Source organism: Rhincodon typus, chromosome 6, assembly GCF_021869965.1.
Source record: "Rhincodon typus isolate 14 chromosome 6, sRhiTyp1.1, whole genome shotgun sequence".
NCBI classification, from domain to species: domain Eukaryota; kingdom Metazoa; phylum Chordata; class Chondrichthyes; order Orectolobiformes; family Rhincodontidae; genus Rhincodon; species Rhincodon typus.
In genome coordinates, this window is record NC_063337.1 from 56,671,556 (window position 1) to 56,698,958 (window position 27,403).

General features: G+C 37.8%; 1 protein-coding gene across 4 annotated transcripts in view; it reads right to left on the reverse strand.

Moving 5' to 3' along the window:
• The window catches only part of LOC109913237 (synaptotagmin-like protein 2), a 121,451-nt gene that overhangs the window by 43,554 nt on the left and 50,494 nt on the right, over positions 1-27,403 (reverse strand). For 2 of the 4 annotated variants that reach the window (XM_048598339.1, XM_048598340.1), the window contains exons 4-8: positions 27,009-27,141; positions 20,904-20,976; positions 15,632-15,743; positions 6,192-7,076; positions 3,814-3,879 (exon numbers count right to left, since the gene is read on the reverse strand). In XM_048598339.1, the coding sequence (XP_048454296.1) occupies positions 3,814-3,879; positions 6,192-7,076; positions 15,632-15,743; positions 20,904-20,976; positions 27,009-27,141 (1,269 nt within the window). The other 2 variants (XM_048598341.1, XM_020512723.2) reach the window with 2 other exon arrangements.

Sequence of the window (27,403 nt, forward strand, 5' to 3'; positions counted from 1 at the left end):
GCTTCAAACTACTACACTAACTAGCTAATAACACACTAAATTCCTTCTTTAGAATATTTTTCTGCAAAAGCATTTAAAGTGGTTTAACAGTCTATTTTTACTCTATAGGCATTTAATAAAAAGACTGAGATTTGCTCACATAGCACATCTCAAATCATCCCAAATTGCTTTAAAGACAATATTTTGGAATCGTGTTATTTTGCATGTGTACATTTCAAGATCCCACAAAGGTTTATAGCAACAATATTGATGTGTTTCTACAAAATAAGATTGTTTGATGGAACAGTGTTAGCTACAAAACTGAGGTTCATCTAGACAACAAAGTGTGGAGCTGGAGGAACTCAGCAGGCCAGGCAGCATCAGAGGAGCAGGAAAGCTGACGTTTCGGGTCGGGACCCTATTTCTGAAGAAGGGTCCTGAACTGAAACATCAGCTTTCCTGTTCCTCTGATGCTGCCTGGCCTGCTGTGTTCCTCCAGCTCCACACTTTGTTATCTCTGACTCCAGCATCTGCAGTTCTTGCTATCTCAGTGAGGTTAATCTGTTCTTATTGTAACAATGCAATGGGATTTTTCAAAGTCTGCTTAAATCAGTGGAAGGTAAGATAGGTAAGTCTGCAGTTTGTCTTATTTTAAGGAAGCACAGCGCAAGAGTGTGCAGTAACATCTAAGTTTTACACTGAAGTATCATCTGAGTCAAGCCCTAGAGTATTCTTGACCCTATAACCTTCTCACCCAGAAGCAATTGAAGTACTAAGCCAGTCCCATATACTAATACCTGGCCAGAGCAAATTTATAAAAACGTTGTTCAGTTTCAAAATCACCATCACCAAATCACTCATGATTTGTATTACAAGCAATCATTTCACATTCATTTAACAGGAGGAAACAGGTGAACCTCTGTGACACCATGGCAAATCAACAGGAAAGCATGATTATTCCGGATTTGAAACCAGGCTAGCATAGGGTTGCACTGATTTGTCTGGAAATGTAATACTACCGCAGAGTAGCCATAGTTAAACCAGTTTCTACAGTAATCAAGAGATGATTGGTGGAAATACATAAACAGATAATCAAGATCAAAAGTGGATAGAAAACTTAAATCGACCAAGGTGGTTTTGGGGGGGCGGGGGGGTGGTGAAGAGAGGAAGGAATAGAATAACCCACAATGCCAATAGAAACAAACGAATGCAGATGCTCACTGAGTGAACTTCTCCAGGTTTCAGCATGTAAGTGGTTACTTCCTCTTGAATAGTTTTTTGGTGAATCGTCTTGATCAGAGTTGTCTAGTGCACCTGCCTTGAAACCTTCCATGGATTTTTTGGTAGGACTATCACCATTTTCCTTGAAGGTGTTTGTCTTTGTAATTCCAGATGGAAGATTTAACTCAGTTTGAAATTGGTCTTGCAAGTCAAAACCTCTCTCATCCTTATTTAAATCTAGTCCTAGGTCTTCATTATATTTAGAACCTTTGTTAGTTTTAATAGATGATAATTTATCTTCTTGAAAAGACACATCAACTGTCTTCAGACTACTGTGGATCATGCTGTCCAATGACTCAGATGTGTACAATTTCTTTTGTGGAATGTCATTTTCCTCTACAACAGGGGAACATCCTGCAAATAAAGTAAGATTTTCTTCATTACTGTTCACTTCTTTTGACGACTTTTGTCTAACCGATGAGTTTACATTTTGAGAAAATGATCTATCAGTTGGTTTTAGAACATTTGGAATTTGGCTTTGTAATCTCTTTTCTGAAATATTGTCATCTTTATTATTTCCAATTTCGCTAAAAGTATTTGACCCTCTTTGCAAATTTCTTTGGTTTATATCTTCCAAAATAGATTGTGAATTAGTCATTCCATCAGCTGATTCATCAGCGCTTAGTTTGAAAGTCTGGTTGTCTGACTGCAAAATTCTCTCATGTTTATGCTCTTCCTCAGCAGGTGAAGTTTTATTTTCATCTTTTTCCTGATGTCTCCACTGCAATCCAATGTTCAAATTATTTGACTCCTCTGATTTTGGATCACAAATCATTCTCTCTTGAGCAGTTGCCTCTACTTCAGGGAAGTGTTTCTGGAAAGTACTTGAAGTAGGCCTAAGTTCATTTCCATTTAAGGTATTATTTGCAGTCTTCAATTTTAATTTGATCTCTGTAGGGAGAACCTTGGGAAAATATTTGGTGTTCAATCTTTTTTTCTCAGTTTGAGTTTCTCTCTGTTGAAGTATCTGTTGCATTCTTTCTTGGACACTTGGTCCACGATACTCCTCGGTTTTCATACTTTCATTTTTGGAAAGATCATCAGGATAATTAGTTATCAAAGGTTTTGCTTCAAATAGCACTTTTTGTTCAGTACTTGTTGCCATCTTCAAGGTCGAATGTTTGTCATCTAATGTTTTTGTGAGCCCCAATTGAGCATCAACACTGTTAGTTCCTTTATCCCAGAAGTTTCTTAGATTTGTGAATTGTGAGGGATTATGATGTGGATCATCTGAGGTGTTGCATATTCTTTTCTTGATTGAAATGATAGTGAAAAGCTTTTCTTTTGCAGGAATTTCATTAGTGTCATTTTTCTCCAAGTGGAAATTCATCTTAGTTGAATTTTCATCATTATTCAATGATTGCTCCAAATCTAGGGTTTTAACATGAATTTTATCTTGTAAAGCACCGGTTTCTTCATCATTCTGCTCAGGTGGACTCTTTGTTTTTGTTTTGCTCAGAGTTGTGTTTTCTGTCAAAGCTGACTGAACATCATATATGGGTATGTGTATATTTTCATTTGATCCATGCCTTGCTTTTTCCAAGAAAGGACTCTCACATGTTGTAGTTATGTGCTCATTTCCATCAACAGATTGCTGATTTTTGTTTTTGGTGGAATCTAAATCTTTTTCTACTCCATTGTTGAAAAACATAGAGTTCAAACTTGCAGTACTTGTTGCATTAGATCCTTTGTTTGCTGATTTATAATTAGATGACTTAATATTAATGGTGTCTTCATTCTCAGTTGACTTTCTAAACACTGCATTGGCAAAACTATTTTCCTGGTATGGAGTTCTGTGTTTTGAAGAAAGTTCTTGAACAGCAGGAAGTGCATCCTCTGTTACATCATTGACACCAGTCACTTGTGCATTATTTTTATTAGTAGCAACAAGTAAAAAGTCAACATTTTCTGAAGTTGCTGGAGTGACTTCTGACTCTCCATTGGCATTTGCATTTGTTTCAACCCTCTCTTTTTCAGAAACTAATAGTCCTTGTTCGAACTCCTTATCTCGCTCCAGTCTAATGTGTTGCTGTTGATTATTGGAATGTTTAACCATGTTCTCCAAAATTGTATAAGTATTCTCAGAACTATTTTTTGTTCTTATTTTACTTTTCTCCTCCAGTACTGTTGCTTCTGGAATTACAGATTCATCAAAAATGTTCTCTTTTATTGGAATTTGAACTTCCTTTAATTGGATTCCTTGTTCTCCTGATTTTTGGATTTCACCATTTATGTTCTGCAGCTCTTTGAGGCTTTTTGTAAATATATCAGATTCAATATGTGAGAACTCAGTATCTGGCTTTGTATTTAATGGCAGGTTGTTCTCCACTATTGGGTCAGGTGGAGTTTCCATTTCTTTCAACCTTTCATTTACAGATGGCGTTTCTTCGCTTCTGGTGAACCAATCCAACACCTTTGATATGGATTCGTCAGCTGCTTTCATGTGCTCAATAGTGTGTTTGTCAGGCATTTGGGATTGTGCAGAGTGAGCTTCATGGCTTTGTTCTGTTGATGTTGTCTTGAAGAGGGGCACCAAAAAATTAACATGCTTACCTTGGAATATTTTTGTAGGCTGCTGATTAGAGACCTGAGGAGATTCAGGTGGAGGTATCCGCTTATCTGCAATGAAATACACAGAAATACATCATTTATTGTAAGAGAGGTAACCAAATCAATGGACTTTAAAATGGTGGCATATTTAATTATCTAGGATGAGACTAAAAATTCAAGTTGCTATTAGCAGATGAATGCTCAACGTGTTCATGACATTTATCTATTTAAGAGTTACTGACCCATTTATTTTAATTGGGTTAATGCATTTGGTACAACAGGCAGAAGGTCGCATAAACACATTAGCAATCATCTGTTGATTATTGTCAACAATTCTAAGCTATGGTTTTCAAAAACATTTCTTCCAAATAACTTTTACGGTTATATTAAATCACAAGGCAACTTATAATGAAAACTGTATTTTTTAAATGTACATCTGTTTTTCCATTTTAATAGACTACAAGAAATGCATGCTAAATAATGGATGTCAGATATGATCCAAAAGTAATTGTAATAGCAGGCTGTCAATACTGTAGATGTAGCTATGTAAAAAAACTGAGGTTATTGTTGAAGAATACAACTTCATTTTACATAATTAAAATGTATTATAGCTACCTTAAATATTATGAAAAATATAAACAATTCAATTTGCTTACATATCACCTTAAGTTAACATAAAAGGATTGCTTTCTTTGGATTCCCTTGAAAAGTTTGAGAGACCTTTAAACTATTGAAGAATAATCAAATGCCATAATTCTATTATAGGTGTGAATAATCTACCTGTAGACAAGTGCATTTGTTTTGCACTGTCTAAAATAAATCAGAAGAGACTAACTAACAACTACAATTCACAAACTGCTAAGTTTAATATAAAGAAGCCAATCAACTGTAACAAATAATAGACCACATTGGAGCATTTGGGAGGGGAAGATATGCATTAGAGAGGCATCATCTTAACAAAAATAGCCTGTCCAGCAATCCTTTTTTGTTGGGAGAGGAGAAAAGCCAAAGATGTAAATGCCCTTTGCATCACAATGCCATGAAAAAGCAAATCGATTGAGCATTTTATAGAATTTCCATATATACATTCTGATAAAGTTAGACAATGGCTTAGTGACAAAATTTTGTATTCATTTTTGAAAAGATAATGATATTAATGTTGCCAAATATAAAGTAGTTTGTTTTGAGCAGTTCCACCTAAATTTCAATAAATGGATGCCAAGTTTGATGAGAAAAAGCAGAAAGGAGAGAACTAATCCCATGTTAATCTGAGAGGAATTATTTGTCTCACCAAGGATCAACTCATTGCTAAAACAATGCAATTCTGCAATCTGCTTTGGAACCACATATCAAATTTCAGGCAACAAGTTTCAGCAATCCAGTGTCTTTCTAAGCATAGGAATCAGGGCAGTGCTATTGCTGAAAATTGATGCGGGTGGCACATAGCAGAATCTAAAATGGAGAAATTAAATTTTAACATTATCATGAAAGAGCAAATAAAACTCAACATGCACATCATACATTACACAAAAGTGTGTTTTAGGCTACCCTACATGCCCATAGAACTCTAGGCTTGTATTTAAGTCAGAGAATTTAAAATTTCCCACGACAGTAATTTGCCTCATTATCCATTATACTGCTCCAGCCAATGATGAATTGAATTTCTGATTTAACTGGCTGCAAAACTTGGACAAGATGGGCTCTAACTGCAAAGTCAGGCTTTTAGTTGGACCCTAGTAAGACAAAAGGTTTCACCTCAGATTGAAGGTACATGCAGAATGTACCTCAGTGCTGCTCCCTCCAAAGTCAGTAATTATGCATCAGACAAGAAATGCAATTTTTTTGGGGAATCCAAGTCTAATGTTTTATCTTCATCTGCTCTATCATACTGTTTCCAAAACATTGATCTTCTAATTCTTAAACATCTCTCTTTAAACATCTGTAGTTTATGTAGTTCATTAATCATTAAATGCCCTTTCAGGTCTAACTATTTTCTTGATATTTAAGCTTCAGATTATTCAAGTTTTGAAATGTTGACAGAATAACTGCCAATCAGCAAACAAATGTTATTGTTCTCAGTTGCAAGTGGTGAAATGATAAAAATGTTCGTGCAAATTATCATTACAGAAGTGTTTGTTTAGAAAATATTATAGTATTCTAACCTTCTTAAAACATATGTCTAATTGCTTTCTTTTCATTTTGACTTGTACTTTTCTCCCCCAAAATTGATTACAACAATTTCCTAGATTATTAAATTATTTTGTGAAAGAAGAAAGTTTTTTTCTGAGCAGATAAAATCACCATGTAATCATACCACCAGTAGATAAGAGAATGATTGACACAAGGCTGATTGGGATTATTTTTCTTAATAACCATCTTACCAACACTATGATAGGCCAGATTTGATGCAGAATTCAATCTCCTGCCGACTTCGTTTTCTGTTAGTACCTCACCTGTGTCCATTTCACGGACTCGATTATTTAGCTTACTAGAACCAGAACTTGCTAAGTGATTATTTGTATAGTTTGTTATATGTGAACTTGTTGCTGGGATAGACTGAAAGTCTGAGTTGGACATAACATTATCATCTTGATCCACGTTCAATGGGTCTTTCGATAAAGGAGAAGATAAATGACTCCAATCAGAAAACCCACTGGCGTCATGTGGACTTTCATCTTCACTTGCATTGTCCATGCCGTTTGCATTTCCTTCAACTGCTTCCTCAAAATAATCAGTGTCTAGAAGAGACCCTTCACCAATTTTGGAACTTCTGTTTTCATTATAAGACTCTGGTGTTGGCGATATGTTCTTTTCATCCACATTTGTCGAGAACCTCACTTGCTTCAACCTTTCAAGACTATTCGGTGCAAGCAATTCTTCATTGTCCACAACTGCATTAATCTTTGCTGGTCCTTCTGGAATGGTTTGAGGAGAGGCAGCGATCTTGCTTTTCGAGTCCTGAACACTGACGAGTAAAATTTCAGAATCGTTGGAACTTGAACTTGGGCTATGTTTCAAAATACTTTTCTTAGGAGTGGTAGAGTTGCCATTAAAACCATTTCGATTCACGAGTCCTGGTGCAGCATGATGTTGACCACCGTAGGCTGTACGGTCTTGCAGTTTATAAGAAATAGTCCTTGGTTTTGGCACTGGGTGCCTTTCTGAATAAATACCATCCTCTGCAAAAGATGGTTTCTTAGTTTCAAGAAATTCATTTGAGGAAGTATGTAATCTGGAAACATTATCCTTTGGCTGAGATAACTTCTCTGGAAGAAAACAAGGGTATACAAGGGCAAGGATAAAGGCAATTTTAACAACTACAGCACAGAAACTAAAAGCAATTTACATCCAAAAGGTTATACATTTTAGAGATTAACCTTGATATACAATTATTTTAATCTTATTAAAAAGCAATTCAATCTCAAAAAGTAGTATTTTCTGAAACCTGAAATTCAGATAGAAAGAACAGATAATACAAATAAAATTTATAATATATGGAGCAGTTATCATAGAATCCCTACACAGTCGACACAGCCCTTCGGCCCAACAAGTCCACACCGACCCTCAGACATCCCACCCAGATCGATCCCCCTATAACCCACCTAATCCACACATTCCTGAACACTATGGGCAATTGAGCATGGCCAATTCACCTAGCCTGCACATCTTTGGACTGTGGGAGGAAACCCACGCAGACACTGGGAGAACATGCAAACTCCACACAGTCACCCGAGGATGGAATCGAACCTGGGTCTCTGGTGCTGTGAAGCAGCAGTGCTAACCACTGAGCCACCGTGCCACCCAGTTATAAAAGAAAATCTATCAACCATAATTTGTTATTGTTATTTCTATCCATACATTACCTCCAATCAGTCATGGTGTCGGAAGCACAATAGTGTATTAGTAAACTGAAAATCAGATTTAACATTAAACTGTAGAACTTAGATTTCAAAACTTCAGCTATTTCAGTGGTCAACTGACTTTCAGACAAACAGAATCAATTCAATTGTATTTTTAAAGAGAGTAGGGTTCATCTAAATAATAGCTATTTACATTTAGAGAAAATTAAGAAAATATAACCTTAGAAAAACAAGTGAAACATTTAAAGCTAAACTGCATAGCCCCAAAAAATATAAATTAACCTGTACACACTGATTGAAATGTTTCAATTCACCAGGCCACTTCACTCACCTCTTGGAAATTCTCAATCATGGTTCACTCTTAACAAAGGCTTCCCTGTACTCGGAGCCTAGGCATTACTACTGGTCTCCCACCCATATCTCATAGCTTGCACACATTGCCAGCTATTCAAGTATATCATCACATCAGCTACGTAGACTGTGCAAAATATTTAAGACATATAACATTCTCTCTTCGTGCATCACCTTGTCAAAGAATCATAGAATCCCTAGTGTGGAAACAGGCCATTCGGCACAACAAGTCCACATCAACGCTCAGAGCATCCCACCCAGACCCATCCCCGTATAACCCACCTAATCTGTACATCCCTGAACACTATGGACAATTTAGCATGGCCAATCCACCTAGCCTATGCGTCTTTGGACTGTGGGAGGAAACCAGAGCACCCAGAGGAAACCCACACAGGCACGAGGAGAATGTGCAAGCTCCACACAGACAGTCGCTCGAGGATGGAATCGAACCTGGGTTCCTGGTGCTGAGGCAGCAGTGCTATCCACTGAGCCACCGTGCTGCCAAACAACATAAGCAGGACAGTCAAGGAGAATACACTACCAACCATTATTGGCAATTACAATTTTTAGCCCGTAACCACATGTGGGGCTGAAGCCACTGAAGATAATCCTCTAGTCTAATCCTTCCTCTCACATCTTATTTTCTCCTCAATCTACAATCGTCTCTGACGTGCAAATGTTGATCATAAAAGAATGCACTCCTTTAATTCCCTTCCTTCCGCTCACCTCAACCTTACCTTTACACCTTTTTCTTTTCAGATTTGTAGCAAACATAACTTGATGGAGCAGGGTAGGTACAGCAAAACAATAGTTGAAGACACAATCGCCTGATCTCACACTCAGCCCCCAGCTCAGATACTGATCCTGTGCATATGCTTTGTGAATATCACAAGGAAGAGCAGGATGTGGTGAGATGCTGGACACAAGAGCTAAGAGACATGGCAAGGCTAGTCCAAGTGCCAGCTCAGGCAGCAGCTTTGTTCCAAATGAGGAATCTGATGGGGCAGAGAAAAGCTGAAGGTTAAACACCCTGAAATCCATGGTACGTTTGGAAGCCTGCAGTCAACAAAGAGCATTGATGAACCAGCACCAGCTAACAGAGATTTGAGCCCATCCTTTCTTACAAGGAAGTGGTGGCTAACTTTCTTAGCATTAGCACACTTGTGTAATAAAAAGCCACCTTCTCAGCTTCAGTGGTAGCACAATTAGCAGCCACTCAATTCCCAAATATGGCACTGGAAGCAGCCAAGCAAGATCAGCTTGCTGCATGCAAGTGCACATTATTGGCATCTTGACTATGGATTACAGCATGCAAAGTGGTTTGCAGTATATCAAGGCAGTCCAGCAAAGTCCTCCCAACAGATCACTAGGATTTGTACGACATTGCCAGTCAGTGGCAGTGAAGCATGAAGACATGCAAAGGAAAGTAGAGTACAGGTACTACCAGAATGCACAAGTGTGACTTGAATTGTATGCGCAATGCAGCATGATTTCATTCAAAAATGTAGTTTGGAATATTTACATGGTGGTTGATTTAATTATTGCACGTGGCTAGATGATGATGTAATGGACAATGGTATACTAAATAGGTAGTACAGACTGCAGATGATTGGGAAAATTGAAACGGTGGTTTCACAACTTCACTCAGTAGTTCACCACTAATAGCATGAGCAGAAAAAGGGTAGTGTAGGATGCCATTTCCCCTTCTCTTGCTCCATCTCTTCCTCCTCTCATTTTTCAGGAAAAACCTACTATTATGACCAGGACTAGCAGTCAGTTTGTAGAGAAGCCATGAAATCTGGAAAGGGTCTCTTTCAACTTGAAGCAACTATGGAAAGCAAAGATATGTAGAATCCTGTCAACTGCCAGCAGAAACAACCAGCAACTAAACTATCGGAAGGAGGCATACCAACCACTATAAGTCCACTGATGGAATGAAATCTGGCTTCCTTAACTGGACTGTCCTACCTGATCCCAGCCCCATAGTAAGAGACTCTCTATTGCTCTCTGCAAAGGTCTAACCATTAGGGATGGATGAAAAGGGCAGGTGCTGCCAGTAATGCCTTGATCCCTTGAAAGAAGAAAAATAAAACAATGTTCCAGCCAGAGACCCAAGGGAACTTCAGCTCCAAGTTCCAACTGGGGAGACTGGAAATGGAGGCAGGTTCAGGCCAAAAGCTCTGATGAGGGGCCAGGAAGAGAAGTAATGCTGCTCCTCATCCATAAGGAGTGCAAAAAGCTATTTACCTTGGAAAGTCAGCACCTGCATTTCTGCACTTCAGACCTTTACCTCACTCACTGTTAAATTTAGGTCTATCTTTGAGGGATGGATTTCTGCGATCTAAAATTTTAAACATAGAGCATAAGTGGCATTAACTTATTCAATTCTCATATTTCAAACCCCATTTTCCATCTTAACACTCTTCCACCTGATATTTGGTGGGGATGGGGAGGCGGGGGGAATTAAAAAATCAAGTTCTGAATATCTCTTGCTTTCACAAGCAAACAGTTTGATGGCTGAACCTGCAAGGATCAGTAACACCAACAACACAAATTGGGAGTGGGCAGAAATAAAGCCGCTTGAAAATAAGAAACACAATCAAGACCTCCGAATGAATTCAAGGTTTGAATTCAGTTGTTTTGGTTGACCTCAGGGGATGCATTAATTTTGAAGTGTTAAATACAAAATAGTTTGGAAAGTTTCATTCCAGACATGTACACATGCATCATAGAACATAGAACAGTACAGCACAGTACAGTACAGGCCCTTCGGCCCACAATGTTGCGTCGAACTTTTACCCTAAACCTACAAGGTCTATCTAACCTCCACCCCTACCTTATACCATCATCCATATGCCTATCTAATAGCCGCTTAAATGCCCCTAATGAGGCCGACTCCACTACCCTCTCCGGCAATGCATTCCATGCTCCGACCACTCTCTGAGTAAAGAACCTACCTCTGATGTCTCCCCTATATCTACCTCCACTCACTTTAAAACTATGCCCTCTCGTAATAGCTACCTCCACCCTAGGAAAATGTCTCTGGCTGTCCACTCTATCCCTACAGTGTGGAAGGAGGCCATTTGGCCCATCGAGTTTACACCAACCCTCTGAATAGCATCCCGTCCAGACCAACCCCTCCTACATTATCCCTGTAAGCCTGCATTTCCCATGGCTAATCCACCTAGCCTACACATCCCTGGACACTGATGTCATTTTGGTCCATATCACCAGCCATAGTTTCAAAATCCAATTTTGTACCTGTAGAATGTTAGATTTAGCGAATGTACAAAAGATCAATTGAGAAGGCTGCTTAGAATTATGTACCAACATGCATTGATGTCAGGCAAGCAACAATATATGAGAAGAAAGCAAATTAAAAGTCACAATAAATTTTAAAAAAGCAAAGCGAGATAAAAGACCACAACAATGCTCACTGATAGCAATAATTGTAAAGGGAAATGCAGGCTTACAGGGGTAGTGTAGGAGTGGTTGGTCTGGGTGGGATGTTCTTCAGAGGGTTGATGTAAACTCGATAGGCCAAATGGCCTGCTTCCACACTGTAGGGATTTTATGATTCTATGATGATAGCCACATAAATCCATGTTATTGTGATTTTGACTCAGAGATAAATATTAACCAGGAAATGAAAGAAAGTTCCACTGCTTCCACGAATATATTATAGTATCTTTCCCGTCCATCGTAGAGAGTAAATAGATACTTGGTGTAACATCTCAACCCACCATCCTACACATGTCTGTCTCGATTTGAGTGCTTAGGTCTATGGAGTGGGCCTAAAATCTGCAACATTAGGCCTCTACTAATGACACCACAGCTGACAATGCAATAATTTTCAGTTTTGGGTGTTGACATTAGAAAGGGATGGGATAAACAAATATGTAGATCTCTCAATCTTTATTTCCTGCTGAGCTGCTCTGTATTTAAAATATGCCACATTTTAAATAGCTGAGGATTTTAGTTAGCATAATGACAAAAACACCTTTTTCCAGCAAAAGATAGATTCCTTGTGCTCCTCGAAATTATCAGTGTGACATAAACATACTTGAACTCAAAATGATTTGCACTCAAGAACGCTTTCAGTAAAGAATATAAACCAATATAACCCTGGAAGCATTCCGTCAAAACAAAATATCATGCTCATCGAAGAATTGGAAGCAATACATTTGAATGGTGACAATGACGCTTGCATGTTCTATGTTTGAATTAAAAAAAGAATAACTTAACAGTGGAGAAGGTAATAAAATATTTCAAAAGACCATCAGGTCCAATTAATATTTTTCTCTTAGATACAATAAAATTAATCTGCTTATTACATATAGTTAACCATATGGTCAAATGAATATTTTACCTAAAAAGGCAGGAAAGCACCATTTTAGATTAAAAACCACTCTCAGTTAAGTCATTCTTAATTAGCTCCGTTGCTGCAAAGTGTTCATAAACAGATGAACGTGCAACCAGGTGTTCAAGATGCATCAATACTAACAGACACAAGTACAGCTCAGACGCCCTTCCAGATAATCTCTACACCCCAATAATGCCACAAAGTACTAAAAGGCAAAATTCTGGCATAACGTTCAGAATTTTGGCCCAAGAATTCTTGGACCTAATAAATTTAAATACTATGCAAGGGATGATAATCTAGTTTTAGTAATCCGACCCAGACATCATTACTGCTGAGAATAACAGATTTTGTATTGTTGCTATGAGAGGCTTTGGAACATAGTTAGTTAATTAAGAGGGAATTTACTCTATGCCCAACTGTGCAAAACCTGATTCAGGAGCATTTGATGTGCATAAGAATGCTTTTAAAAAATGATAAGCATTATGTTCCCCAATAAGAATACTCTTCATATTGGTTAGTGCAAAACATTAGCAAATAAAAAATATTATAAATTCAAATTCTTAACGTTTGAAATTAATATGTTGTGTAAAACATCCATCCTCTTTCCATTAATTTTTAAATGATGTCTCCATAATGTTTCATCAAAAATAACAGTTGTTGAATAGAGGAAATAGATTCCATTAACTTCTTTCCCTCAAGGTAAGATGACAAAGAAACAGAAGCAGGGGTTAGGGCCATTTAGCCTGCTCCACCATTCAATAACATCATGGCTGATCTGACTATGGCCTTAACTCCACTTTTCTCGCAGCCCCATAACCCACAACTCTCTGGAAAACAAATATTTGTCCAACTCATTCATATAAACTGTAAACAATTAAAGTCTGAGCACTGATCCTGACAGCAAACTACTCCCTACTTCTTGCCAACCCAAAAAGGACTCAATAATGCGTTCTCCCTATTTCCTATTAGCTAGGCAATCTTCTATTCATGCTTATATGCAACTCCTGATGCTTTTTTTTTTCATTTTCCACAATAACCGGTTATTTAGAATTTTATCAAGTGCCCTCTGGGAGCCCAATTACAGTACATCCACCTTTATTCCTAGTACATGCTCCTTTCTCAAAGAACTCCAACAGATTGGTTAAATGCTACTTTCTCTTCAGAAAACAAGGTTGACTTTGCCAGATTACCTTTGATTTATGCAAGTGCCCTGCTAAAACTTCTTGAAATCATAGCTTCCAACATTTTTATGACAGATATTAATCCTATCTAGACTGTAGCTTCCAGTTTCTGTCTCCCTCCCTTTATGAATAAAGGGAACTTTATTTGTGATTTTCCAATCTAATGGGAACTTTCCCAAATCAAGGGAGTTGTGGAATATTAAAACCAATGCATCAACTAACTCAGGAAACACTTCGAGTGGACTCAGGCACTTATCAGCCTGTACCTACAACAAATTTACTTTGTAGCACTTATTTGATGATTATAATACTACCCCTACCCCTACCCCCACCCCCACCTCCACCTCAACCTCTACCACCCAGTGTTCTTCCCTATCTTCCCTTTCCTGGTTAACCACTGTTTCTCAGATGTTACTTGTGTGAAGACTAATTCAATTCATCAGCCATGTCTTTATTTTCCATTAATTATCCAGACTCCTTCGATATAACCAATGCTCATTTTCTTTCTTGTTTAAATATTTATAGAAACTAACACTATCTGTTTATATATTTCTGGGTAGGTATCACTCATGATCTAATTTTTGTCTCAATTTTTTTTTATACATTATGTTTTTTATCCAATCTTTTGATCTGCGACCTGTCTGTGCACAATTATACACTTTTTCTTTGGGTTTGTTACTATCGTTAACATTTCTAGTTAACCACAGATGGTGGGTCTGTACCTTGGAAATGTTCTTACTGTTTCAAATGTATCTACTGTGCATTCTGATCCTATAATCTAATTTGCCATTTCCCTTTAACCAAGTCCTTCAACTTTCATTCACTCATAACTGCCCATATTTAACTTTTAAAACATGGTCTTGGACCCACTCCACTATCCCTCAAACTGAATGAAAGATTTAATTATTATGATCACTGCTACCTAGAAGTCTTGAGATCATTACTTAACCTGATCATGTTGCAAAATAACAGACTTACAAGAGCCTACTCTCTGGTAAGCTCCAGAACATGATGTTCTTAGAAACTCTCTCAAGTACTTTCTATGAATTCATTGAGGCTACTCTGCCCATTTGACTTTTCCAATCTATGTAAATTTAAAATTTCCCATGATTAATGCAGCATCTTTCTGACAAATTGCCATTATTTCTTCCTTTATGTTCTACCTACCACGTGGTTACTGTTAGGGGGCTATACACAATTCCACAAGTGACTTCTTCACCATACTTGCATTACAAATAGTTTAGGAAAGGCTCATTTGATTGATTCATGGGATGAACGGGCTGTATAACAAAGATATTTTGAGCAGCTTGTGCCAACATTAATTGGGGTTCAGAAGAATGACATAACTTCTTATTGAAACACAAGATTCTGAAGGAGCTTAATACAGTAGGTGCTGAAAGGGGAGATCTCGAACTGGAACAGACATTTTTGACAGATTTTTTGGGGGAATTTCTTCTTCACAAAGAGTCATTAGTCTTTGAAATTCTGGATTTTGGAAAGCCCTGAAGGCTGGGTCATTGAATATGTTTAAGCTGCAGTAAAATGATTTTTGATCAAAACAGTCATGGGCTATGGTGATGGTTGAGTGGGGTGGCTTAGATACACACAGCAGGAAAATAGAGTTGATCTGAATGAATAGCAAAGTATGCTCAAAACAAAGAATGGCCTATGCCTGCTTCTCTTTCTTATGGTCTTGTAATGGAGCTTTTCAATTTTTTTTGTAGATTTGTGCAACCAAGAAAATGAGATAGTCTCTTCAAAGTCTTTGAAGTGAATCATACTCACTCCGTCTACGAGGTGATGATACAACTATCTACAATGCTGCAAAAGGATTAAATGATATTTAAAACAACCTGACCATTTATAGAATATTTGCCAACACTAGTAGTCTAGCTCACCTACACCTATCATTAGATATGGATATCAAGCGGTCCAACTCAAAAAACGCTGCTGGCAATTGTTGGAAATCTATGAACCAAGCTAAGAAAATAGGATGTGGTTTGAAAGAGAAGATATTCTCTCTAGCATAAATATTTAATCTCTCTGAATGGATTATCGGTGTTTACCTGTTATAGGAGTCACGGACACTGACTCTGCACCAGCCAATCGCCGTGATTTCTCCTCTCCATTTGGAATGTCATCTGCCAAAAATGATCTGTTGAAAGGGTTTTCTCTTTGCTGAAAAATGATGTTCATAAATTTAAGCATGTTAAAGCTGTCAGAGCTAATATACAAAAACAAACATGCAGGTGACAGTTACACAAACTCAGTGTGGTTACAGATAAACTAATTGTAAATATACACAGGGCCAAATACAGTACATTAAAAGTATCAGCTCAATTAATTTGAAACACAATATCCTGAGGAGGCTTGACAGGCAGGATACTGTCAGGATGCTTCCCATTTTGGGAGAGACTAAAAGTAGGGGAAAAAATTTTACATAGGGGATCTCTCATTTAAGGCAGAAGACGAGAAACTTCTGAGAGGGTCACGAGATTATGGAACTCTGTTCCCCAGAGTGTGGTGGAGGCAGGATTAGTAATCTTTAAAGGAGACATATATAGATTCTTGACGAATAAGGGAGTCAAAGCATATCGGGGATTGGCAGGAAAGTGATGTTGACGCCAGAATCAAAGTATCCACAATCTTATTGAATGATACAGCATGCTTGAGGAGCCAAATGACCTACTCCTGCTCCCAATTCCCACATCATATATTCTTTGTAAAATGAGGGTGCAGAAAAAAATTACTGATCAAGGGTAAGATACTTTAATTATATAGGAAGACTAGAGTAACCAGGTTCTTCACTGAACAAATTAACCTTGTCGAACTATTCAAAAGAACTAGAGATTTTGATTCAGTAAAATTGTGAAAATTATTCCAATTGATCCATGAGGCTATAAAATTTAGGATGGCCACAAGCAAGAACAAAATGTACCATAAAAAGATTAATTACATGCACACTTTAATAATCAATGGGTAATTATTTACTCATTGCTCAGTATATAGTTAAGAGAATTGATCAGAAAAAACCTGGAAGTTTTCGAAAATCAACTTCTATTTAACATGACTTCAATGCTGTTACATTAATTAATAATTAAGGATTCCCCATAATTATTTTTCAACTGATTTTTGTTGATATTTGTTTCTTTACTTCTGTTATTGTACATAAAGGAGTAGCATCACTCAAAAATATTTCTGCTCTCAGTTATTAAACAGAGTTTATTCACCAAATGTATTTGAAAAACAAGTTCAACGGAGGAGCTCAGCTATTTAATTCAAATATAGGCAACGCATGAGTTGTTCAAAATACGTATTTAGTTAGCAGTTCCTTTAGAATTTTGAAATTTATTTAAACTCCCAATAACTAGATCCCTGAATAAAAACAATACAATATTTTAAACTCTCAAATGCTCACCGATACAGTACTTTTAGATTGATCGGGCTCCATCTAGTGCCAGAAGATGGTCAGTGCAGGTAGTAGTGGGTGAGTCCCAGGATTACTTGCACCAATCAGCATCTACCATCAGAAAAAACCTAGGACTCAGTAACAAAAGCAACAACAGATCTGGGAAGGCCTAAGGTAAGAACAGAGGGTGGGATGCAAGGCAAAACAATTCTGACAGACAAGGCCTAGGGAAGAGGAGGGACAAAGAGGAAGAGATACTAAGCAAGCAAGCAGTGGGCAAAAGAGGGTATGAGGCTGAAGGTAGACGTGCTGCATGTGTGCAGATAGACTAGAGAAAGAAAAGGCTGTGGCAAGCTGTCCTAAAGTGAAACAGACAAATGTTAAGTAACATATTTCTTCACTTGAACATTGTTAAAGTATTAAATGAATCAACATTAAGCAAAAACTTAATGTATATGCAACTGGAAGGATCAGTTATCTCAGTTGTCTGGGAGGCTAGTTTATGATGCAGAGGAAGACAAACACCGCGGGTTCAATTCTCGTACCTGGCGAGGTTACCATGAAGAACTGTCCTTCTCAACCATACCCCTAGCCTGAAGCGTGGTGACCCTCAGGTTAAACCACCACTAGTCTCTCTCTAGTTTAGAGAAAAATGATGTTGGGGGCAGGGATTACAGGCATGGCAGTGGGCTGGGTCTAGGTGCGCTGCCCTTTGGAGGGTCGGTGCAGACTCAATGGGCTGCATGGCCTCTTTCCAAACTGTAGGGATTCTCTCTCTCATGAGACCGCAGCCCCATGGTCCTGAGAACATGGCGACTTTTTATCCAATTAGACATGGACTTAGATTCAAACTATATATCTTTAAATCTGACAGAACCCACAACCAAGACTCAGAGGCAAGTTTGCAATCACTAAGCCAAAAGTGACACTGTGCAAAATCATTCTAAACACTTAAAACAATATTTTCATAAATCATCAAGTCAGATAGGCAAATTGTGTTCCTAATTAAACCAAAACAAAGTCCACTTATTTCTCCACAAAAAGAAAGCTTTTATTAAATGGAACATTTGTTTAACAATTATTTTAACAAGTCCTTTGTTTACCCATTTAAACTATCAGCAGAACACTGCATTTTTGTTTTACATGTGCACTAAGAACCAGGAAACAGAAGAGATTTGAAATAAAAACAGTCTGCTAATCTGATTTTGTGAGGAAATGTTTCTCTCCCCCCCCACCACCCTGTCTACTTATACTGACAGAATATCTCAACCCTTAAGAAAAATAATTCATTCCAATTTAGCTACAGTAGATATCTACATTGTTAACACAGTTTAAAACTGTGGTTCGTGTGAGGATCATAGCTCATGAGAAACAGGACCTAAACAAGACTGAAGAGCAATATCAAGAGTGGTGGCAGAACAGATCTGAGGCCAGGAGTTGAGCAAAATCAGAGCAGGATCTGAGGGCAGTGTATGGAACAAGTTTGAATCAAGAGCGTTGAAAAAATTGAAAAAATCTTCATGTGCAACATTCCAGAAATCCAGCTCAATGCAGCAGCTTAGGTAGTATTGCATCATTTTTCTCTAAACTAGAGCGTTGGCACAAGGAGTAGGGAATTCCGCATTTCACGGAGTTAAAATAATAAAAGAAAGTGTTAGCACAGAGCAGCTTCACCAAACATTTCACCTGTGTGCAAGGGAATTTAGCGAATAAGGGAAACTGAAATGAAGGTAAGAGGTACTGCCTGAAAATATAAAAATGATAAAGAGGACTGATTACACAAATTAAACTAGGCCTTAAGCTCATTTATGGTTAATACCTGAAGCATATAACTACATTTCATAAATTAAACTAAATTACCTAGATTAAAAACTTTAGACATGATATTTTAAAAAGTGGAAGTTGTTAGTTAAATAAATTAGAGATTGAACAGATGATGTGTACCAGCTGTAGTCCAAGAGATCTATTATCCACCAGTGCGATTCTCAATAATTACAGGTACAGCAAGTGTCTGTATCAAGGAAATTCAACTCAGAGTTGAAATTGGGACATTGGACACATGACAAAAGGGTGAAAATGCTACCTGGACATACTGTTCCTGGAAGCAGTCATACCTATTAGGTTATGTACTTCAGTAACAGATGAAAGATTACGATCATAAGGATAGCAATGCAGAAGCCTTAGCTCATTCACTTGTCCAACAGGTAGGAGGTTCTTGTAGCTCGTATATTGGAGAGTAGGGTCTGCAAAGCAGATGAGCAGACTGACGATAGAGGTGGATTCAGGATGTGAAAAGATTGCAGGGGATAGTTTAATAAGTGAATAGACTGTTCTTTGCAGCAGAGCGCATAATTCCTGTAGGCTGTATTGCCAGTGCAGTGCCAGGGTTAAGGACATCTCCATGCTGCTGGAGAGGAACTTGGAGTAAGCAGGGAAAATGCATGACTCAAAGGATTTGTGTGGGGGAAATAGTTTAATTAATGGGGCTGTGACACCAGTACCAGGCAAAAAGCTGTTCCAATGGGACTCTTCACTTGAATCTGCTGAGTTCAAATCCTCACAAATCAAATAAAGCGCTCTCTCTAGCTAAGTTAAGCTAAAGGAAAATGTTCCAGGGAAGGAAAATTTAGGATGTTGAAGGGAAAGGAGGGGAAATAATGCAGGGTAGTAATGTTGGTGATGGTGGCCCATGTGCGACAGAAAGTGACAGAATGCATAAATACAAAGTTGCCCCAAAGAGTCACAGTAGGGAAAGATTCTTCAATCTTCAATCACTACAATCTTCTCACTTGTCTGTCACTCTGTGTCTCTAGCTTCAAAGCAGCAGAGAACTCATCTGCTGACCTTAACTGGACAGTGAGTCACCAGCAGGCCATTATTTGGCTGCTTCAGTGCGGAGGGGGGGGGTGAGCATGGATATGTGACTATAACCCCACTTAATGAACATCTGACCCCCATATGAGTCTTCAGAGGTCTGCAAAAAAAAAATGTAAAAAACCTTGTCCATGGTTACAAGGTGAATAAAGTTGGGAACTTGACATTTGTAAAGACAGACAAAGAGCAGAAGGTTAATAAAGATTTAGGTCATTATGGTAGTGAAGAATTGAACTCAGAGAATGTAGCAGAGGCATTATTGATGCAGTTTCTCTACCAAACTTATTTGTTATGAACATGGGTTCAGGTCTCACTGTATACACCAGATTCAAAGGAAGGACCACTGAACACACACTAGCATCCTAGATGTCAGCTTTACAACCATTCAGGCAAAATTCCTACTAAAGTCTATTATGGTGGACTGGACTGTCCAGAAAAAATTATTACCTCCTGTCCAGCCACTACCACTTCAGAAGATCAAGTTGTTGAATCGGATTGCGTGAAAACATGAAATAAGGGGAAAATGTCTCTGGTGTACGTAGTCTACAGGACTCCTGAACAATAGCTGCACTATAAACAAGTATAAGTTGAAAATAATGTGACTTTGTAAGCAAGTTAACACAATAATCACGAATGACTTAATTCTTCATATAGATTTGACATATATTGACTAGTTGACCGAGAGGATCAGTTCTTAGAACAATACATTTTGGAACAAATCAAGTGAAGGGCTATTTCAAACATAACATGCAATGAGACAGGACTATTAATCTTTTAATAAAGGACTGCCTAAGTAACAGTGATCATAGCATGATGAATTTCACCTTTAATGGTTAAAAAAAAACTTGGGTCTGAAACTAGTGTCTTAAACTTAACAAGTAAGTCCTAAAATGTGAAGATGGGTGTTGGCTCATGTGGTCTGTTATTCAACTTTATAATGCAGTGCTTATTTTTTTCCAAGTGAAATACAGTTTTGTTCAATCAATAAACTCAGGTTTCTTCTTTTAATAACAAATTTGAGGAATCAGTGTCTGGACCATTACTATGAAGCATACCTTTCCTGATGGAGTGCTTTGCTTTGGTGTTGGTTGCTGTTTAGGAGCTCTGTTATTTTTATGTAAAGATGGACTGCAAAGAAAAGAAAAAGCTTATTAATTACCAAAGAGCAGTCCATAAAGCCCCAATGATGAGTTGAGCAATGTTATTTAGTTTATCACTCGTTCCAAAATTAGCTATTACATTTTGAATAACCATTTCTTCCTCCCTATACTTCCACAACACCCCCCAAAACACCCCCAAAGTCAATGATTTCTGCTAATGTACAATTTTATGGGTACCTACTGTTCACCAATACTATGTCCAATAACCATACTGCAGATATAAATATGGACAAATCGATATTCAGTCATATGTAGCAATGCAGCAGGATTGGATGCAGTTATCTCACCCAACAAACACTTGCCATCAGCACTGACATTATTGATCAAAAAGTGAATTGTCAGGCATAAAAACAAAAAAAATGGGGAAATCCCTGGCCAACTCCTGCAACGTACAATCCATTATGCTCTAAAGTTATTTAAAAAAAAATGAAGCAGTGACTCAAATGATCCATTTTAGATAACTCTTCATTTGTATTTAATCATAGAACTCCCAGTAAACAAGGTTTGTGTTTAAACACTGAGTCAAGAAATCATATCCATGACTAACAATAAGCTCACCTAACTTGTTTGGTATGATTGGGAAAAGCAAGCAAACATTATTTAACCAAGTTAAATCAACAAAAAGAGTGGAGGATGCTGAAAATCTGAAACAAAAATAGAGTGCTGGAAAATCACAGCAGGTCTGGCGCATCTATGGAGAGAAAAATAGAGTTAATGTTTCAAGTCTGTTCTGATGCAGGGTCACTGGACTCGAAACATTAACTCTGTTTTTCTCTCTACAGGTCCTGCTAGCCCTGCTGTGGTTCCCCAGCACGCTATTTTTGATTCATTATTTAACCAAGGGTTGCAGTTCAATCCATCTTAAAGTTCAAAGAATGTCATTTCTAAGATCTGTGCATCAATCTGCTTGCTGCTAATTACATGTCACAAATAAAACTGCAGATTAGTTGTTGCTATAGAAGTTCCATCCAAAAGGGACACTGGAAACTATAATTTTAAACAACAGCGTCACGTTTCAGATTTATTCAGTGAAGTCTCCGTGGGCAAGTCAAAGTCAGAGTCGTACAGCATGGAAACAGACCCTTTGGACCAACCAGTCCATGCCGAATATAATCCCACTGAACTAGTCCCAACTTTCTGCACTTAGTCCATATCCCTACCAACATGTCTTATTCATTTACTTATTCAAATGTCTGTAACTGTACCCACATCCACCACTTCCTCTGGAAGTTCATTCTACATTCGAACTACTCTGTGTAAAAAAAAAAAGAGTTGCCCCTCATGTCTTTTTTAAAATCTTTCTCCTCTCACCTTAAAGATTTGCCCCATAGTCTTGAAATCCTCCACTGGAGGGAAAAGACACCTGCCATTCACCTCATCTGTACCCCTCAAGATTTTATAAACCTCGAAAAGGTTACCCGTCAACCTCCTATGCTTCAGAGAGAAAAGTTCCAGCCTATCCAGCCTTTCCTTATAACTTAAGCCTTCCATTCCCAACAACATCCTGGTAAATGTCTTCTGAACCCTTTCTGGTTTAATTATATCCTTCCTATAGCAGGGCAGCCAGAACTAGACACAGTACTCCAGGAGAGGCCTCACCAATGTCCTGTACAACCTCAACTTGATGTCCCAACTCCTAAACTAAGGACGGAGGAATGAAGGCAAGCATACTGAACCCCTTCTTAATCGCCCTGTCGACATTTGACACAAACTATGTACCTGAACTCCTAGGTCCTTCTTGTTTACAACACTACCCAAGGCCCTACTATTAATTGTACAAGTCCTGCACTTATTTGTTTTACAAAAATGCAATATCTTACATTTATCCAAATTAAACTCCATCTGCCATTCATCAGCCCATTGACCCAATTGATTAAGATCCTTTGTAGTCTAAGATAAACTTCTTCACTGTCTACTATGCCACCAATTTTGATGTTATCCACAAACATACTAACTATGCCTTCTTTATTCTCATCTAAATCATTCATATAAATGACAGAAGTGGACCCTTTGGAACACCTCTGGTAACAGGCCTCTAGTCCAAAAAACAACCCTCCACTCTGCTTCTTGCCTTTAAGCCAATTTTATATCCAATTGGTAAGCTCACCCTGAATCCTAACTTTACTAATTAGTCTACCATGCAGAACTTTGTCAAAGGCTCTACTGAAGTTCATGTAAACATCTACTGCTCTGCCCTCAATCTTCTTGGTTACTTCCTCAAAAAACTCAATCAAGTTTGTGAGCCTCGAATTCCCTAACACCAAACCATGCTGACTATCCCTAATCATTCCTTATCCCTCCAAATGCTTATAAATCCTTTCTTTCAGAATCACCTGCAACAGCTTAGCCACCACTGAAGTCAGACTTACAGGTCCATAGTTCCTATGCCTCTCCTTACATCCCTTCTTAAACAAAGGCACAACATCTCCAGTCATCTGGCACCTCACCCTTACTAATAGATGATACAAATATTTCTGCAAGGGGCTCCGCAATTTCCTCTTGAACTTCCCATAATGTCCTGGGATACTCTAGATCAGGTCCCAGAGATTTATGCACTTTTATATTTTCTCAAGGCCTCCAGCATTTCCTCTTCTGTAATATGAACTGTTTTCAAAACATCAATATTAATTTTCCCGAGTTCGCTCGCCTCCATTTCTTTCCTCACCATAAAAACTGATGCAAAATATTCATTTAATATCTCCTGAAGTTCAACAAAAAAATAAACTCGTTGATCTTTAAGGGGTCCTACTTTCTCTCTAGTTGCTCTCTTGCTCTTAATGTACTTGTAGAATCTCTTTGCAGTATTAGGCCTATATTCTTTTCGTTATATATTAGTGACCAGGAAGCACATCTTTTCAAATTTCACACAGATATGAAATATAGTGGACAATAAAGAAGAACAGTAACAGACTAAAGCAGGACATAGACTGTAAAATGGGCAGAGAAATTGCATTTTCAATTTAACACAGGTGGTGTTCAGTCTGCTCAATTAGGTTGAAAGAATGAGAACAGGCAATATAAGTTAAAGTGTATAATTTTAAAGGAGGCACAGAAACAGATGGATGAAATTTACAATAAGCGAAGAATACGTTGAGAGATAGTTAATTAAAAAAACCTCAGATACTTCGTTTTATGATTAAATTCACAAATGCATCAGATATAGAAGAAGCAAGCTATGTTAAAACCAACTGGTTAGGCCAGTTTTATTATATCCAGTTCCAGGTACTACACCTCAAGAAGGATGAGCCTTGAAGAGGTACTGAAGAGATTTACTAGAATCCCTCCAGGTGTGGAAGACTTCGGTTATGTGAAGAGGTTGAAGAAGCTGAGGTTGTCCTTTTTAGGGCAAAGAATATCAATAGCCAACTTAACAGAAGTGTTTAAAATCATTAAGGGTTTTGATAGAGGAAATAAAGCGAAATTTGTTTTGCTGTATCAGGTGGGCCAGTAACCAAAGGACAAAAGATTTAAAGTAATTGGCAAAAAAACTAAAGGCAAGGTGAAAAGTTCTTTTTTAAATATAGAAGCATATTGTTATGACTTACAATAAGCTGTCTGAAAGGAAATGTGGTAAAAGCTGATTTCAAAGTGGAAAAAAGGGGTATTGAAGAAATACTCCAAAATATTTATACAGTACTGCACAGGGCGTCCTAAGTGCTGTACCACCATGCTATCATTTTCATTATAGAGCCTTGAGGGAAATGGAACTTCACTCATTCTGTTTAGATAGACTTTGTTGTTTCTACTTGCAAGATATAGTCAACATGCTAATCTCTGCTATCCTCTGCCAGCTCCCATTAGTTTAAAAAAACAAATTTGCCCTCTTTTGCATGTTCACTATTATTTTTAAAAATTGTTATCTGTGCAGCATACATTCAATACCTGATTTGTACGATGCACTCATTTATAATAATAAATATTAAGGAACATGTTTTGATATTAACATACCCAACCTAGATCTACCAGGTTCTGAGAGACAATGGCTTCTAAGTAGACTTTGTAGTTAATTGTTGATATAAATCAGCTACTACTCCACCTAAACAAAAAAGCTGTGTAGATTATCTAAACGTCTAACATAAATACTAATTTTAACTCATAGCAACCTCCTTGAAATTGAGTTTTGAATAAAATGTTGTTTTATAGTTCTGAAATGATTATTTATTTACAAGGCGTCTAAATTAGACACCTAGAAATAATCTGTTCAACATGCTTCCGAAGTGCAACTTGATGGCATTTTTGTGCAAATAGTTAATTTCCAAATTTTATTTATTTTAAAATAATTTCTCCGACAACTACCTCCCATCGCTGGCCGATAATGCTCTGTACTACCTCAAGGTCGTCTGATTTGACTTATTTGATTTTCACTCCATGTGGGAGAGTATTCTGTGGTATGGATGTTCCCCCATTAGCAGGTTAGAGATGCATTGGAGATACTACTAGTCAATGTGAAAGTTACACTATGATACCAGGAACATAGGAATTTCTAATCACTAGAAGGCAATACTACAATGTCCCTACACATTAACAATAAACCAACCAAACCTCAAAAATATCATACCACCCACAACTTTACCACTGAATCCCAGTCTGTTGTTCTCAACCAGTATTACAAAATGGTACCCCCTCTCTCTCTCTCCCCATAACCAGTCTGAAGGCAAGTCATATTGGACTCGAAACATTAATTCTATTTCACTCTCCACAGATGCTGCCAATCCTGCAAAGTTTCTCCAGCATTATCTGTTTGTTTCTGCCTCTTCCTTTTAGGCAATGAGTTCCAGATTTCCACACCCTCTGGGTGGAAGATATCTGCCTTTAATCCCCCTTTAGACCTCCTGCTCTGTACCTTAAATCCATGCCATCAAGGTTACTGGTCCCTCTACTTAGAGGAAAAGCTTCTTCCCACATACCCTCCTCCTAAAATTTTGTACACTTCCCCTCAACTTTCCCTGCTCTAAAAAAAACAACCCCAGCCTATCTCGTCTCACTTCAGAGCCAAGATTCCCCAGTCCTGGCAACATCTTGCTGAATCTTTTCCATACTCTTTCTAGTGCAATCACATTCTTATTATAGTGCAGCAACCAGAAATGCCCATGCCATTACCACTGTGACCTAAATATACAGTTCAACTATAGCCTTCCCTGCTCTTATACTGAATGCCTTGACTAATAAAGTAGTGTCCCATATGCCTTCTTAACCACCTTATCCACTTATCCTGTTGCCTTCAAGGATTTGTGGACATGCACACAGAGGCCCCTCTAATCCTTTGTACTTCCTAGGGACCTACCATTTATTGTGTATTATCTTACACTGCGAGTCCACCCAAAACGTATCATTTCATTCTTCATGACTAAATTCCATTTGCTATGTTTCAAGCCATCTGACCAGCCCATCTATATCATCCTCTAGCCTATGCTTTCCTTCTTACATTTTACCACACTACAAAATGAACCTATCCGAGAACACTTGCTCCTTTGCAGATATTCCATGGTGGTGTATCCTCTACCAATAAGATAGGATCAAGGGAAAAAGCAAAGACAAAAAAGATTGTTGGCAGCAAATTACCTCAAATAACCCTTGCCCAGCAACACAGGCAACTGGAGGGAGCAAACAACATACAAGGGATGGTCATCTGCAAAAGTACCACAATTCTTAGACAGAAAATACTCTAATATGATCTTGAGATGGGATGCCTCCATTTAATAATCCTTTAACAAACTACTTGCCCTGAAATCATAATTCAAAATAATACCTCAGCTGATTTTGAATATAAAATTTCAGGTCAGATTCAATTCAGACACACATTGATTATTACTCAAAATTTTCAAATGGACTTTATGATAAAAACAATATGATTTGCCTTCCACCATGAATATTTATGTCATATAGAAAAGCAAACAAAATAGTAATCTAGAAACAGAAACATTAGCCACAGTGCATTGCTACACTTGCACGTGTTCATTGGCTGCAGCTGAGGTAGTTTGCATCAAACTTAGGAAGTACCTTGTATGAGGATCTTCCAACTTTGGTTTTTCTAGAAAAACAGAAAGCTCAGGGGATACATAGACACTTTTTTCAATGTTATTCATGAAGATCTTGGAATTCTCCTTTAATTCCTTAGACTGGAGACGTTCATCTGTGAATAAAAATTGGCATTTATTCAGTGAAACTTAATGAAAGCTTAGATAAGTTTTAAGTCAACTGAGGATAAATATATTAGCAGGAAATGAAGAGGCATTTCCCTTCAAAAACAAAAGATCAGCAATGCAAGAACTGCAGGATCATAACAGGTCTTTCCTATGGGGGGAGAAAGAAACCTAAATATGTATTTTTTGTTCAAACAGAAGCACATTTTTTCCAACTTTCATGTTTATTTTGCTCATGCACACACAGATGGC